At 37.4% G+C, this 17,088-nt stretch overlaps 1 protein-coding gene across 1 annotated transcript; it reads right to left on the bottom strand.

Annotated features, from left to right (window-relative positions):
- Positions 1–102: 102 nt before the first annotated feature.
- entpd5a (ectonucleoside triphosphate diphosphohydrolase 5a) lies at positions 103–16,981 on the bottom strand. Its single transcript, XM_015350196.2, has 14 exons — positions 16,434–16,981; positions 10,919–11,280; positions 10,276–10,355; positions 9,577–9,720; positions 8,863–8,938; positions 8,085–8,120; positions 7,456–7,544; positions 7,252–7,331; positions 6,350–6,411; positions 5,941–6,042; positions 4,376–4,519; positions 3,522–3,578; positions 2,365–2,480; positions 103–1,961 (listed from the first exon to the last, which is right to left on the bottom strand). Exons 2-14 carry the CDS (start codon positions 11,145–11,147, stop codon positions 1,878–1,880), a joined length of 1,299 nt encoding a protein of 432 aa, XP_015205682.1. The 5' UTR covers positions 11,148–11,280; positions 16,434–16,981; the 3' UTR covers positions 103–1,877.
- Between the last annotated feature and the right edge of the window lie 107 nt (positions 16,982–17,088).

The following is a 17,088-nucleotide window of genomic DNA, read 5'->3' as shown; positions in this document are numbered from 1 at the left end:
GGACTGGCTCATTTTGTATGGTGGGTAGACTTTTTTTTTTTGTTGTTGTAATCTCGTGAAATCATGTGAAAAGAAGAGGAAAATAACCAAGAAAGCAAGAAATTACAAATCTTAAGTATTTTAATAAAACCAAGTAGAAATTTTACATTTTACCCATTTAGTGTTTCTTAGTTCTTGTAAGAAGCTGGTTTGCTTGTTCAAGACAATGATGTCATAAAACCAGTACAACACAACAGATATGTAGAATTAATATATATATGCTTGTGGCTGAGTAATGACTTAATCTCTAAGCATATATGCATTAAGTATGGTATTTTTATATTTAAAGTATTAATATGAGAATATAAAGAATAAAAACATTTCTGAAAGGGGCTGCAAGTATTTAAAGTTTAATAAGGCAGCAAGACAACTGGGAATAAATACCAGTTTTGCTTAGATGCACTTTCTAGAATGCTTTATACCTGTACAGTATTTATTCAAAAAGTCAAAAGAATATTCTGAGAACAGGCTTTTTTACATTTTAAGTTCAGGAGTTCTCAACTCCAGATAAGTAATAATTTAATCATTAATAATTGTTTTAATACTGCAGTTGTAAATAAAAGCATTACATGAAGTGTTCTCAGGATAAACCAATCGTCCCTATCTAAAGCCAACAATCTCCTTCTAAGAATTAACAAAACAAATTCATCCCCCTTTTGAAAAAGCATGCATCTTTTTCCTTCCCATTTTAAATGGTTCACCAACAAGCATGTTTCTAAACTTTCATACAGTAACAGCAGTTTGGTAAAATACACACAGAACAGGAGACTGTTTGCACAAGAAGGCAAAATCACTAAGTTCCAGCACTATATTTTCATTAAAAATCACCTGGTTGTAGCACCAAACTGTAGATTTCCTTAGATTTTGCAACTGCCAAATCTAATTCAGTTGTACCTACCATATATATATATATTATTTTAGCTGAAGACTACAGTTATCAACGTAAACAGAAATGTTCAATGTCTTCAGCAATTTTAAATGTGCTAAGAACACATGTACTTGTCAGTAGGCCATATTATACAGTGTAGCCATATACTGTATTTTTAACTGCTGCACAGAATCTTAACATTGGTTTAAATTTACATAAGTACTAAAAATATACCAAACATTAATCATATGCAGCGGCTACTATTGCACTTTCTGTGCTTTACCTGTACCCTGAGTTGTTGTGACATAAATGTAGCCTCCCAATCTTATTTAAAATGTACAACCGATTTAGTCAGTACACGAGAAACAACCTTAGCTACAGTGTCTGCAATTAAAGTGTTATGTGCGAAACAGAATAAACAAAAACAATAGAGCTACATCTAAACTATAATAAAGCCTGTTATTTATTTTAACTTAACTTGTACTGGAAACCCTGGACTATAACAACATATTTACTAAAAAGTACTTTCATAATATTATGGTTGGTAATTAGTGAATGGTAAGCAAAACAAAAAGCTCGTCAAGCTTCTTGCTCTTCAAAGGCAGAAAAGGTGCCTTGCTCTCATGAAAGTGTAGTTGAACCCTGAACTTGTCATATAAGACAGCATGGTAAAATCTCCATACAAAAGCTAAATGTAAACGCTTGCACATATTAAAAAAATATATTATCAATTAATGATAATCATGGGTTAAAAATACAGTAGGAATTGCTGGCCTTCTAAAAAAATATAAGATATTCTTTTCAACAGTTTCCAAGATTCTTTCTAGATTAACAACTAAGCATGATTTTTACAGATGAATGTTAATGGCAGTGCTGAGCAGGCCTGGGCTTTTATTGAAAGAGAAGGTCAGCAAAGAAAAGCCCAGCAAGAACAATATTGTTAACCCCGTGCCAGTGTTTGCGTTGTGCCTCAGTGGATCTTCAGAGACTTGAGGTAATCGAAGATGGCTCCCAAGGCCCAGCTTGTTTCCACATTGTTCACCTTTTTGGTGAGCTGTAGATAAAGAACAGATCATGCGTTAGACCAATGGAATCAGACATGCAGGATAAGTGTAGCTTGTTCATTTGACTGAACCACACATTCAAGTTCTTTCTTTCGGTACCATGATATACAGATGGTAACATACAATCATTATATACAGGTGTATTAAAACACAAAAATTGCACAGGTTGTTACTTGCAAAATATTTCAAAGTATAACCTCTCATTGGAAGGTCAAAGCTATTTGCAAAGACCTTCTTTATCGTGGAAACTTTACAATGCAAATGTTTGACCTACAACTAAATTCACTGTCCCTGAACTGAAGAGCCTCTAAAAAGATCCAGCACAGATGAGATATTCATTCACATCATACAACTATTTATTAGTCCCTACAAATGACTTTTTAAGGGTCTTACATGCAGAACTGTGCTTTCTTTAAATCCAAACCCATCCTTCAGTAAGGCCGTGATGTACGTCATATCCATGCAGAGGAATGGACTTATTGGACGGTACTTTGTCATTTTATTGCATACTGAAATGTAAAATGAGAAAAGAAATGAGTTAGTACCCTAAAACAAAAAAGCTTTTGCACCCAATAATTTTAATGTTCTATGTACTTTGTTGGCATAATTTAGACAGAAAAGGCCAAGTAACAGTGCGTTGAAAACAACATTTTCTTGTGATGTAACAGCTGCAATCCATATTTATGGATATTAAATCCATATTTAATATAAAATCACTTGAGAAGCACATGCTTAATTTTAAAGCCATACATCTGGAGTATGGAAGACAATCACATTTATTTAATGATTCAATGAAGATTTCAAACCAAGTAAAATAGATAGTTACTGTTTGGTGGGATAAACATGGCATTCAAAACATCATGAAAGACTACATTTAAGTTGTGCACAAGCTACTCAGTCAGGAAGAATAGCGCCGATTGCACTTGTAATTTGCATTGTCTGAGTAATGTAGTGCTCCAGGAATCTTCAACAGCATGGTGTTTACTAAATGTAAGCTACCATCTTAGCTGCTAGCCAGTGTTATTCCAAATGAATAAAGCTGATGTCCTACAAGGGACTCCAACGAACAGCACTGCTTTGATATTAAATAAGCAAACAAGCCAAAACTGTATCCACCAAACATAAACACCAGCTCCACGAAGATATTATCTTGTGGTTGTTCAGCAGACCAATTTACCCACAAACCTAATTCTAAGATATCTGCCAAAATCCTTCACCAGTTATAATAACCACTAAAAATGGCAATTAAACTAATTCCATTAGCAGAATAATACCAAAAAGTTTAGGGCAAGAACATGCCTGTGGGAGGAATGTATCTGACCGAGGAAAAATGAAAAGGATTGTGAAGGAGGGTTTGTGTGCATGAAGGATCAGTATGTTGTAGATGGATGGCTAAGCAATTGTGAAAGAAAGGTGGAGGAAAAAACAGACAGGGTAGAAGCCTAGTCTTCAAAATAGGCATGACTCATAACGCATGAAGAACGGTAGGCCAACAAGGATTATCACTGTGCCAAAACTTGTTCATATAGCAGACTCTTAAAGGCCCTCACCTTCTTTGGCTTTCTTCTTAAAATCTCTTACTTCTACCACACCACCCCGGGTACTATCTGAAATTCAAGAGCAAAAGACAGGAGAACATTTTTCTGTGAGAAGCAGTTAAAAAGCAGGAGGCACTCTCTAAACTCCATTACAATTGATTACATTTTAAAGTTTATTGTAGGGCTGAGTGTCTGCCTCCTGCTTTTCTAACTGTTCATGGTCGACTTCCATTGGGCAACACCTTTTTGTCTTCGGGTCTGCATTTTTTCAAAAACATTTTTGCTTCACAATTTCTTCAACTCATCCTGCATTTTTTCCCTAACCAAACAAAATATTTGACCAAATACATGAACTGTTTGGTTTAATAACAAAGTAAATCGCTACAGGATCTACAAACATAGGCATATTTTTGCACTGACAGTAAAAAGAGCAATAAAAGCACAAACTTCACAGTGTGAGATGGCACTGCTCTAGGTATTCATTTTATAAATGGAAGATTCACAAAAGAGGAAAAACAAACATGCCCTAGTTACCTAAAAGCTACCTTCTTCAAATATTTAGAATTGAATTCCAGAATGTAAAATATTTGTTCATGCCTAATTCAGAAGTACAAACTTACGGCAGCGGACTTTATTTAGCCTTAACAACACAAAGTTATGTTTTGCAAAGACATGACATTTAAATCGCTATAGGCTTTTGGGAATACTACTTTCTGTTTTTCTACCAGACAACCACATCAGCAATTTTAAATCGCCTCTCTGTCAGTCTACGTTTTTTTTCTTCTGAAGAGCGCTGCCTGGTGATTACAGGTTTTGGAAAGGGTACGTCTTAGTGCCTTAGTCCTGAGCTCTTCTGTGTCACTCACCGATCAGGCCTGAGTCAACAGCTCGGTCGAAGTAGTAAGAGAAGGCATAGAAAGTGCTGCTGCCCTTAACTTCAAAGGGCTGGTGAACAATCCCCTTCACTACTTTCACAACTTCCTGATAGCAGTGCTTATATCCAGTGTAACCTGAAGTCAGACAGAAAAAAGACCAGTGAATAGAAGACGTACTCCTGAAAGACATGGGCTTTTATTTTTTGCCTCTCACAGCAAGCAAGGATCCCACAGTCTTCCCCACGGTGCCCCTGCTGAGGTCTTGCCCTGAAGCACAGCCACCTCAGAGGTGGAAAACCTGATTGGTATTACCAGTCCAGAATAACTTGTGGTACAGACAGCGATCGATATAGCTTGACACGACCTTTGGAAGAGGCAAGGCAACCAAGGTCCCCTTGTAAGTGACTCTACAGCAGCAGCTGCTGACAAGTGGTCCCCTCCCTTGTCTCTTGCAAGTTATTTTGGTAACGCGTGTCTACTAATAGACTAATTATAATGAAAAAATACATATGGCAAGCAAATCTTTCTGATGAAGAAAACATAAAATGGAAAGACTAGTCAGAACTGAGAAAGTCTTTTTTTATACATACTGAGCCAACAAAATCAGCTCATACAATTTTAAGATTGCGAGTTGGACTCAAGTCCCTGCATACTTCATGTTTTACAAATAGATCATGGAGTTTTCTTCAGGAACTCCATTTATATTTGTTTTTCTGCATTTCATACATGTATGTTAAAAAAAACGTCATAAAAATATCTCACTATATTCACAGCGCTAGATGCACTGACATTACATCATTCCAACACAAAACCCCACAGGCAGTGGAATGAACACTCTGAGCCCAAGTCTCCCCAGAAGTCAGGTCAGGACTTCGACAGGCTCATACAGCAGACTGGTAAACCCCCAAAATCCTTTCTGCCCAAAAACTGGTTGAGGGCACAATGCTTAACTTCACTGGAAGCCATACGTTAACAACAACAAAGTTGTGCGCAGCCCCTTGGGTTATCTATTTTTACCACATGACTGGGAGTGGTGAAACTAAAACCAGTTATTGCCTAAAAAATAATGACACAGTAAATATTCCAGAACCTTTTGGATACTTGATTGTGGTATAAAACTACTGTATTATTATAGATGCTAATTGACAATTTCACTGCACTTAAATATATGGTTGGCAATATTATTACTGCTAAAAAGTTCATGTTAAGAATGGTTTATTCTAAACGGAGCTTTTTTTTTTGCTTCTAGTTGTGGAGCTGTGTGGCAACAACTGGTTCATACTCAAATTTCCAAGGAAATCCAAGGCAAAGGAATTCCACATTATACAAAGGAAATATTTATTTTACATTGATCTTTAGAGCTAAAATACATTTAAACCATATCAAAAGAATTATAGTTTTTAATATGCTGTTTTGTATTGTAATGAGGTCAGATTTAGTGATTTGTGTCAGGGTCTAAAGTAAAATAAGGCTTAAAAAGGTATTACCAATCTTTTTATTCTAAAAAATATATAATTAATAATAGAACTTGCTGTGAAAATCAAGGTTTGACTTACCATCTGGGTTTCCACTGACTTTGTAAGTAATCCCACCAAAAGTCCAGTCCTCTTTAAACTTCTTAGGCAGACAAGTGCTTTTAAAGACTCTGTATTCTAATCCTGGAAGAAAAACCCACGCTTTTGTGGTTACCTGGTTTTTCACATTTACAACAGGTCTGCACAATCATCTTTCTGTGAAGACAGTTTTGTGGCTATGAATGCTGAACACATACTGTAGCAACACAGAAAACAAAAAAATTGGTCGCACAGGCATATCGATGGACAAAACCACATATGCAAAATAACATCCAAATTCAGTCTATAAGCTCTATACACCTTGAGTTAAAGATCCAATTCAGGGGGTCCCTCATCTAGAGGTGCAACAGTAAGGGCTACAGATAAATGGTATAATTCAAATTTCAAATACCTTCTGCTCCCAGAGCTCCTAAAGTGGCAAGTCGAGCTGCTATCAGTCCACATCCGAGGTAGCTGTGTGGGAGAACATTGACAAAGACAAGCCATTACATATAAATGCATAACGGAGCCAACATATGTTCAGGTTAGAGCAAATAATGTAGGTGGTGTTGACAATGGCAAGCAGTTTCCAATAATGACAGGCGTTTTAGATTGAAGTTTATCATATGACATCACATTCAATTTAATCTGGGTACTACAAATTCGAAGAATTAAAACTGGTAAAATCTCATAACCAAATCTGGTTACTTTGAACAATTTCTAGGCACTGTTGACTGCAATAAACAGAAGTGGGCATGTAAAAGTTAAAATGAGAACTAAACCTGGTTATTATGTTTGAAAAAAAGGTACTCAAAAACCTATATACTGTACAGTCTGGCAAAGTTAACCAAACCATTACTTCCATTACAAAAGAGAAACAAGATCAGAGAGCACAAATGACATAAAGTACAACTCTAAAGTACAACTCTCGCTCTGGACTGAGTTAAACTAACAAACAGTGGTGCTTGCATGTAGCACACAGTCAAGTCATACTTTGGAAGCCCATTCATCAAGCTCCTACAAGAACTATCTTGATGAGGTTCCTGGAACAGTAAGTTCTGAGTAACTGGATAAGCAAGGTGGCCAAATTGGTCTCTCCAATTCCAAAACTAGGACCACATTGTGATTATTTTTAGTCATTCCAGCACAAATGCCAAGACACACGACCATCGACAAGAGATTATTTTTCTAACTCAAGGTTAACATAATGGAGAGTCACAGGGGTGCACTGTGATTGCAAAGACAGAAATTAATTTGGGGGCTGAAAGTGGTCAAGCAACAATTCACTAAACTCATTCCTGAGACACGACGTACCTGTGAGTGTACAGTTGATAAGTGGTGTTGAACATATCAAATTTCGCAATGTAATCGTCTGGGGATGTCAGAATTGTTTTCTGTGGATGAAGACAGATCAAGTTTAATAACTCTTACTTCAGTAAAAGATAATAGTCAATTTAACTAGCTGGATATTGTAAGGTTTGAAATCAAATAGGAAAAGATGTCTGAATTTGTGTTTACCTTGGATTTTGGAAGGAAACTTATCTGGGTTGAGCCTCCACCTAAATCCAGGATGCCAACTGTCTTTCGACTTTTTGCATAAAGGTGACCTGAAAAAACAATTAAGTTTCTGAAATCTCAATCATGAACTTATTAGAATTATGTTAAAAACCCATAGTCTTTACCTATATGGGTGAAGCCCTACTGCAGCATTATAAACACCAGTCAAACATAGTTCATAGTTCAGTAAACTGCTTGCTAAATATACAGAACATGCTCTTATTGAAATGGCAGTGTTTTATTTAAATAATTGGACTATGTTCCTGTCCACAGAAGCCACAGACTGGTGTTTTCATGTCAGTTCCAACTCAAGTACTGAAAATAGTTGGTGTGTGAGGTGTGTTTAGTGCCAGAAAAACAAACATACACTTTTTCTAAGGCTCTAATGAGGGTTCATAATCAGGTGTATTTATGTTATGCTCAAAACCTCAACATCTCAGAGATCTTGCAAAAAGATGTGATCCAGTGCTGCAGGGCAGTTCCCAGGCTGCGCCAGTATCACAGCATGATGCAATTAAAGACTTTGTGTGCTCATACATTCAAGGGCTTCATGCAGTTTTAACTAAAAAAATACATCAGTAAAACCTTACCTGTTAAAAAGTTGACCGTAACCCAAGCTAAAATCCCTAAAAAAGAGACAGACCACAAAAAAAAGGAAATGAATATGCAATCTCTTGACAGGCCAGGTTTCAACTTAAGTTTAATCAAATTAACCAGGAAAGACAAAGAAAAGGTTGTAGTGGTAAAGTATTAGTTGGATATGGGAGGCACTTAAGAAACCCACTCCATCGCTGTGCCTGGTGCTTAGAACTCTACTATCAGGGTTTGAGAAAACCCAGTAAATTACTTCACGCCTGCTCTTTGTGCATGTCTGGGACCTATACGATTAAAATGATGGCATTACGCATCTAAACCTGCTGAAGTATACAAAGCCTTTAAATGAGAGGTGTGGAAGAGCAATTAATAGGAAATGCGGGTGGAAATACTGACAAATTTACTTAATTGCAAGATGAGGTAATAACAGGCTGTGCCTTAATGAGTGCTCTGTGAAGATAACATGACCCAATGCATATGCTTACATTTCCCAAGGAGGCTGTTTTTAATTTGAGTGCAACAGTAACATGCAATAAATGCAAATCAACATTTCAGTAAATTTCTATTTAGCATCATATAGCATGAAATTTAGCATATACTATGACACTTCATAAATGTTCTCTTAAATGAAAAGATTATGCATCTGAGGCCTCCCAAGACACACATTTCCATTACACTGTCTGTAATTTGATATCACATTTTTTGCAGGCAATACCTATGCAGTTAAAGCATCGCAATGATATGTTAGTTTTATAGGATTTAATGACGATTTACCTTCATTTGTTCCATTCATTATGCTAACACTGTTATTTGACACAAGAAAAGGTGATTCGTCAAAAACTTCTTGAACCTGGAAAGCAAAACGCAGGTTGACTTTTACAATAAATACATCAACATGAAATATGCCAAATAATGTTAATTTACCAATGACAAATTTTGCAATGAAAGCCATGAAAGAGTTAAAACTGCGAGTAATCAATATTGACTCAAAGAATTTAGAGGTTATCCAATAATGTATTAAACATGAAGTACTAACATTCACTATTTCACATAGTTCAGAAATGAAATGAGCCAGTTAGCCTGTAATGAAATACAGGATTTCTTCTGAAATCATGTTTTTTTGTAGAATAACTAAATGTATACCTGTACTTGACATGAGTTTTATCATTACAGCTAATCAAAATCTGCTCTTTGGTTTTCCTGTAAAAGTGACTTCATAAAATCTGTGGCTCTAGGATAGGCTCTGGTTGCTTAGACTCACATGGGATTTCCGATAATGGATAAACAGATCAAGGTAACTGGAGGACTTTAAAAACAGATTCCCTTCTTTTGATATAATAGAGATGATAGAGACCAGCCTTTCCTAAGGACTTGTCAGTACTATGCAGTTTTAGCTGCTGTGGTGCAGCACTAAGACAAAAGTACAGCAGTACTTTTGTTTCTCCCAATCGTCATTGACAAACATGCAGAAGCTATTATCGGTCATACCTCCTCAAGCAGAGCCTGTGCTTTCTCTTGTGGGAGCAGTCTGAGCCCGGCTGTAGCTTTTAAAACCACAGGAGTCTTTTTCCACAGGGGCCGAGGCACTGTCTTCTTTGCAACCTTCAGTAACTGCCTCACCGTATTTCCGCCCTACGTTGAAGAAAAACACGAGACAATCAAAAGTTGAAAATTCTATTTATATATTTAAACACTCATTCTTAGTCATCGGTAAATACCAAGGAAACACACAATGACAAAGAACAACCAGCATCTCATAGCCCCTCAGTATCAACGACAAGACCCAAAGTCTCTTTTATTAAAAAATCATCATTTTAACATGACAATCTACATTTTGCTCCCTGTAATTACATCTAACATTTGATTTCAAAAACACGTTTTCCACAAAGAACCGAGACAGTTTTTTTCAGTGGAGTATACCAAGTGGTTTGAGACCACAGCTTGTGGACTGTATAGAATCCTTTCCTTTTTCCAGTTTCCTTTTTGTTACATGTGAGCTCCGAATTGTAATTATGACATTTCTTGTGGTAAAGCAACATTTAAAGAAATAACACTACGTTTACCCACCTTATCAAAGAACAAATACACCATAAGGGGCACATTTGCCATAAAAACAGTAAGTGATTGTAAGTAATTTAGCTTAAAGTTAAAATACACTGTTACTGCAAAAACAAACGAGTGTTGTACCATTTCAGGGTTATCAGCGTATGCAGAGAGCCCAGGTTTCACGGACTGGAACATTTCTTTGTCCAAAACAGGTAGCCCAGCTTTAAAAACAGAAACCACACAAAAAACATTAATTGTAACTCTGAAACAAATCTGCAGTTTATCAGGGTAAATGGAAATTTCAATTCACATTGAATTGTGTCAGTGGTTTACAGGAATGAAAATACTAGCTTTATAAAAACTAAATGGATAGTGCGCACACTTTCAAAGTTCCAGTGCAGGAAAATCTTGCAGTTCTTTACATTCAGCTGTCGTTTCATGTTAATGTTGTGCACTAAATATGGGCACGATTACATGTAGTAATAAAAGTCTCATCATCCTTATCAATCATATAATTTTGTATGCTCTGGCACATTTATGTCTTTTCCGTGACTTATAAAAATGGCTTAACGCTGAATACAAGCTTCCTGCTGAAATAATAGGCTGGAACAGCACTGTGAGTTACAAGTCTGAAAAACGCACAGAAATGATCAACATCAATACACCCAGACACGTCGCGTTGTATATTTGTTTTAGCGCATTACGTGAAATGATCGAACAAAAAACAAGGCAGGCATGCCGAGATGCAGCACAGGGAGCACACGAGCCGCAGCTGAAACCGTACCTGGGTCTTTCTGAATGAAGGTGTAGACGTGGATCCGGGTGCCGGTGCTCCCTGCGTCAAACATGATTCCATAGAACGTGCGGCTGGCGTTGGCAGGGCGGGTGATGGTGGGCAGGATGTTTTCCATGCTGGATGAGAAATCGAGGTTGTAGAACTCTCCCTTCACTAGGGAATTCCTAGCCAGAGCGCAGAAGCACGTCACCAGGAGAAGGAGTCTGTGCAGAATCATCTTTGCTGTGACCGGTTGAAAGTTTGGGAACTTTGCTTGGGGGGGAGAAAATAACAAAAAGGGATTTTTCTGGATCTTGAAAGCGGTGTGTGATCACAACTCCAGTCTGCCTTCACCAGCCTAGATGGAGAAACTGAGAGACAGGGAGAAGGAGAGAGTGGGTATGAAGCTCACTCACACAGTTGTCTGGTCATCCATTTACTGTATATAAAGACATAAGGAGCTGGCAAGTTGCCACACCTACTAAGGCTATCAACCAATCAAGTTGAGTTCCATCCCAATTACTCTAAACATTGCTCTTACGAAAGAGCTGGATATCAAATACCTGCCTACAGCAACATTTAATTTTTTTTTCAGATGCTGAAACCGGCAATAATTTCATTTTTCCGTCTTAAGTGGGCAAGCTGGAGCCAAAAAGCCCCCTAAAAGAAGAAAAAAAAAAGAAGGATATATTGGGACTTCAAAACACTTGGCTTGCTGAAGCATTGGTCTTAAAATAAAGTTTATGGGTGTATTTAATTAAAACTTACAGGGTTACATGCTTTTCAAAACTCCTCTTTAGAATCTTTGGTGCTACAAGTTTCTTGGCTTCAACATGCTAACTTCAAATTACTCAAATTCAACCAATTTCCTAAAACAGCAATGATGTCAGGAATTTAGCTAATTAAGAATAGATGACTACTTAATTTAGGGCTCAAGTTGCTTTATACATAGCAACTGCAAATTAACATCCTAAAACAACACTTTATTATGTGTTTTTATTTTATAAGTGATGAAAACTGTTTTTCTTCTTTATTTAAAAAAAAGATAAAAAAGCAACCTAGACATTATCTAATTTACAGCATGACCTTGTGGTGAAGGAATAAAATGCCTTTACAATTGTTAAAACAAAAAAGAGCTACTACTGCATGAAGTCAAGGCTGACATTTAAATATCGGCTTCAGAGAAATATTGAAAGACAAAGTACAAATTATAGCAGAAGGAAGTAGACACAGAATAATGCTTTTAAGCGTTATAAATTAAAGTTGAAATGAAACAACACGCTACACAAAAGATGTTTGCTTTGTACTGTTTAGCTGTTGCCAACTGGTAATAATATTTGTGCTTGTGAGCATGACCATAACTTCAATCAAACTTGACCCAAACATGTTTTCTAATATAAAGCATTAAGAAAGGAGTAATAATAGACATGTATACCACTTAAAACCATACTGATGTCCTTAAAAACTGACCTGATGTGATAAGTGTGGCTCTTCTCCCATTATCCTACATGCTGTAAAGCCATGCACATGTGAAATGGTAACATTTTAGCCGGCTGGCATGAATAGCAAAAAATGTGTGTAATCATCACACTCCCACACATCTCTATGGTAACCACAGGATTTCCAAAAGAAAAAAAAAATAGTGAAAGACAACTTTCAGAATGAAAAGCATTATCGGCGGCATTTTTTCTTCTGCAGTGGGTGGCAAGTTTCAAACCTCGTGTTTATCTTTATCTGCCATTCAGTTTCTTGCCATGTCATTCATAAATGATCAGCTTCCTGGGCGATACGATTACACCCAGGTGATCCGAGTTTGAAATGGCCATTAAGAACAACGGAAAACCCTGCCCACTAGAGGAGCTAAACTGGACTTTTCCACAGCCCACCAAATAACCTTTACCACCCCGACAGGTACTGTGGGCAAAACCAAACGGGAATGTAACTGCACGCGGGATTTTGTTTTTACCCAGAATGTCCTCCTTTTGACATGAGACAGCCTGCCTCCTGCCCAGAGGGTGACGATAAGAGCCATTGTTTGTGCCTGTGCCCATATCTTGACAGAGCTGAGCGGTGGGCAGACAGCAGGCCCACAGAGAGGCTTCTGTGAGAAGAGTGAGGGAGCGCTGGGTCGAGGTCTTCAGAAAGGACACAGGAGGAGCCTGGCGCCGGCATTGACCACTCACGCCATTCCAATCCCGGGATGCTACGCTGTGTTGCACTCTGTTCCAACACTGTAATTTGTACTATAAATATGGCACTTTTCCCCTTCTTCTTCCAATTTTTTCAATCCTGCGGTTTCTCTTCTTTTTTTTTTTTACAATTCTGTGGTACACCAACATATTTCTTCTCCCTCTCTGTGCCTGCATGTGCTGGTCCTCCTGAGGAAAATCTACCTTACAGTGCAACTCCTTTATTTTCCTGAGTTAATAATGGACGTGTAGATCAGAAAGCAAATTCATTGTTAGCAGTGACTTAGAACCAAATTACTCACACCTTGCGACAGCCAGGAAAATCACAGTTTGCTCACTAATCACTTGCAGTTGGTGAAACAGATACGCACAAACTTAGTCCTGAATGCACAACAGGCCACAGCCATTCTTTACTATATGCATGGGATACGGAAAACCCAAATCATGCAAATTTCTGTGCATAAAAGAAGATAATCCTGCTTTGCCTAGACTGGGTATTTGAGAAAAAAACATTCATAAAAGTCAGTATTTTCTTTTCCTTCTCCGTCTCTAGGTTTAAAAATGTATGCCCTAACAAAAAATGTCAGTGTAGAGCTGCTCGCCCATATTGTTTGGTGAATAACATTTGGCTATTAGACAACTGGCACAACACCAAATGCAATGAGTAGGGTTTTGACATTCCAGTTCCAAAACAAGTGGCTGGGCTCAACACTAACAGTGGTACAGGAAAAAGCTTTAGCCTAGTGAAATCTTCTGTGAAGTAGAAAATGACTGTTAAACAACTACAGTAGTTTACTGAAATCAATACAGCTTAACAAACTCAGAAATGACAAAAGGTAAAGGTACTTTATAATTTAGTTAAGACCTAACTACAGATCGTGATGAATCTGCATCTTGTCTAATTTTAGTGTTTTGCAGATAATTTTTTTAATAACTGCAGACAACGCTTAGCATTGTGCATGCAGCGAATCTTAACACATAATTAACTCTGCTTGTCGGGATTTGGCAAAGCAACTATCTTTTTTCTTTAAATCCAAGGGTCTTGAGTCAGGGCAGTTCCCAACAAGTTAAAGCAAATCATGTAAAGATGACTACAGCATACTGTCCTTCGGAATGAATGAATAAAAACAATGTGATCGCTACAACAGCCGATCTACAATGGATCTAAATCAAGTAAGGGTACTGTTAATGAATACAAGTTTCATTAATACTGCAGAAGGCCAGACCAGACAGCTAAAAAACACCTGTAAAACGTGTAGCTTCAGCTATATCAAAATCAGTGACAGCAGTCAATCTAAAAATTACTGATGGGGCACTGAGACATTTGCACACCTAAGATTACATCTGACTTGCCTGTACTTTTTTTTCCAAATGGCCAGTAACGAACATTAGTTTGATACTGGCTTGTGAAGTTCCTCAACCCATGTGAATACTTGTCTTTCCCAGCTTCAGGCAAGGTCTCTGTGAGAGTGCCTGTGTGTTTATGGATGAACACGTCGGCGATTAAACCAGTCGTCTGTAATGGAATATTCATTAAAGATGTGCCTCTAGTATCACTTTGCTCTTATCTATACACAATACCTACAAATGAACAAAAAAAGTCAAATGCAGCAACTATTAAAGTGGCTTTGCAGTACACAGACTTCTTCGCTTCATGCAAAGTTGTGTTCATCTATTGCTGTCCTTCTTATTTACCTTTAAAATTCAGTTTGTGGGTGTCCTACCCAGAATGTGCGTTGTGAAGCTCTTAACATGCCATTATGACGCCAGTGATAATCACAGTTTAGAAAAACTCTTTTTTTTATTTTGTTTGCTCTCTCATAGCAATTAGCTTTAAATTTAGTTGGTAAAATCCATATAGTTTGCCAATACTAAATGCTATAAGCTTAAATATACAGCAGCTACACCCTTACATTTTGTGATTTATTTATTTTTTCATGGAATGTTCTTTGAACTGCTTCCAGTGTCTTGATCCTACACTATATAGCCTTTGCTGATGTGATTTTGTACAAATGTGATCCAGGCAGGACGACTGAACATCAAAAATATGTCCAACCCTAAATACACACTTTACATCTCTGAATGCTAGGTTTTCTGAAATCTGCCAAGTCAACTGCAATTTGTTTTAATGTTGTGGCTTCTTTTTCAGCTCATGTAATCTGTACAAGCATCTGCAAGTGACATGTTACTTGAAGACTTAAAAGTCCTGGAAGCTATCTGGAGCTCCTTTCAAGGTTAGTCCAGACATTGCAAACATTCAGGATGCTGTTTGCTGTAGTGCAAAGGCAGGACTCTCATAGATGATGAGTCAGTCAGTGGCTTTCTGGTGATACAACTCTCAAGACTCACTTCTGAAAAAAAGTTCTCTGGCAGACCTTTCACCACAATCCTAACTCTTTTCCTCAGTCAGATGCAGATTCTTCAATTAGTGGCACAATCAGAGAGGATCTGGTAGCGTCAATGGTAATGAGCACTCAAATTATTCTCGCTTAACACGTCTTTAACACATCTGTAATTAAATCTGTTGCAATCAATTTGGTAGCTTCAAGTGACACAAGACACTTATGAAAAAATTGTGCTTGTGATGAAGCCCTCTGCATTTCTAATTAAAACACGGATGAGCCATGGATATAGCCCACTGCAGACACCATGAGATTTCTAACACACCTGAATTACTATTCTTAGTCACTAATTGGGGTATCTAAAACATTTAAGGCTTTCATGATGGGTGCTTTCCATGCAATTTCTAGATTTAAACAAAGTCTCAGTATGAATTCGCTGTTTCACTGATTATTTAACCATGTATAGTACTGTATGTCACTATAATGAATATCGTGTGTCGTGTCTCCACTCAGGACGAAGACGTTATGAAAACAAAAGAATGTATAACTACATTAAGTGAAATAATAAAATCATCAAATTCTATAACTTAAAACTAAGGTGTGCTGCTTTTTGAACTCTCACCAGAAAATATCCTACGTTTCTTGACCTTGTTCCGTAGTAAACAACTTCAGTAATTAATGGAACGCCTTAAGCAAATAAATATTCATAAAGCACTATAAATACTGAAGGAAATGATCATGTTAAAACAATCGGTTCAACACTTTCCACCCGCTTAATGGACCATCGGGGTCCCAGGGGCTAGATGTACAATTGTGTGTGACGATTGTACGACAGTGACGATTTGGATTCCTAAACTTTAAAGTAACGGGTACATTTTCCAGCAAAATTTGATCAGCAGCACCGCTGCTCCTTAACTTCACAATCCCCAAGTCATTGCGTGTGACCTCTCCACCCAGCCCCTTCATGAGCTACACAAAATCACTGAGACTCACCTGCTGTCAGTACGGTGAGGCTCCAGCCGGTCAACAGACTTTCTTAAACTTGAACATGATAAACCGACAAACGACATAGGGGCAACGCGTCTCAATTCTGTACATTGTTCAGGAGCAGAGCGTCAGTCAACGAAATGTTTTCGAGATGAAAATTTAAATACATTAATTAATCAATTAATAAATAAATATTAATAAATAACTTAAACGTTACCATCCGTAATCATGAGCAAGCTGGTCGTTTTATGCTAAGTACTGTAAGACTATAGGACTGTGATTCTCATTTAAAGTATTAAGAAATAACTCTTTGTTTTTACAAGGCATAATTTGGATTTTTCATGTAGCTGTACGGCTACTGGAACCTCTGCTTAAAAAATCCAGATGAACAACATGAATATATTGTATACAAATAATCCCGATAAAACATAAAGTTACTACTTAATAATGTGTTTTTAGGGATAATTATTTATCCTAAAACAACGTGATAAAAACGCCTAACGTCCAGTTATCGCCCGACCAATGAGGTAAACTAGGCTCAAACACTGACATCTCTACATGTGAAGAACGTCACTGATTCAGATCTTGTGTTAAACGTCAGAACTTTCTGCGAGAAACACTCCTGTGTGCATTTTTTATGTCCGGCTCTGTTTCCGGGGTA

This window comes from Lepisosteus oculatus, chromosome 8 (assembly GCF_040954835.1).
Source record: "Lepisosteus oculatus isolate fLepOcu1 chromosome 8, fLepOcu1.hap2, whole genome shotgun sequence".
Taxonomy (NCBI): domain Eukaryota; kingdom Metazoa; phylum Chordata; class Actinopteri; order Semionotiformes; family Lepisosteidae; genus Lepisosteus; species Lepisosteus oculatus.
Note: the sequence above shows the minus strand (reverse complement) of the source record. Positions and strands in the feature narration are given on the sequence as shown.

Bases quoted from the DNA above. Each gene is read 5' to 3' on its own strand.
- entpd5a (XM_015350196.2), bottom strand. From the start codon at position 11,147: ATGATTCTGCACAGACTCCTTCTCCTGGTGACGTGCTTCTGCGCTCTG. The intron at 7,332-7,455 runs GTAAACACAAAT...CTTCATCCACAG, and splicing joins GTTTCCTTCCAAAATCCAAG to AAAACAATTCTGACATCCCC. The intron at 6,412-7,251 runs GTACGTCGTGTC...TCTCCCACACAG, and splicing joins TATCAACTGTACACTCACAG to CTACCTCGGATGTGGACTGA.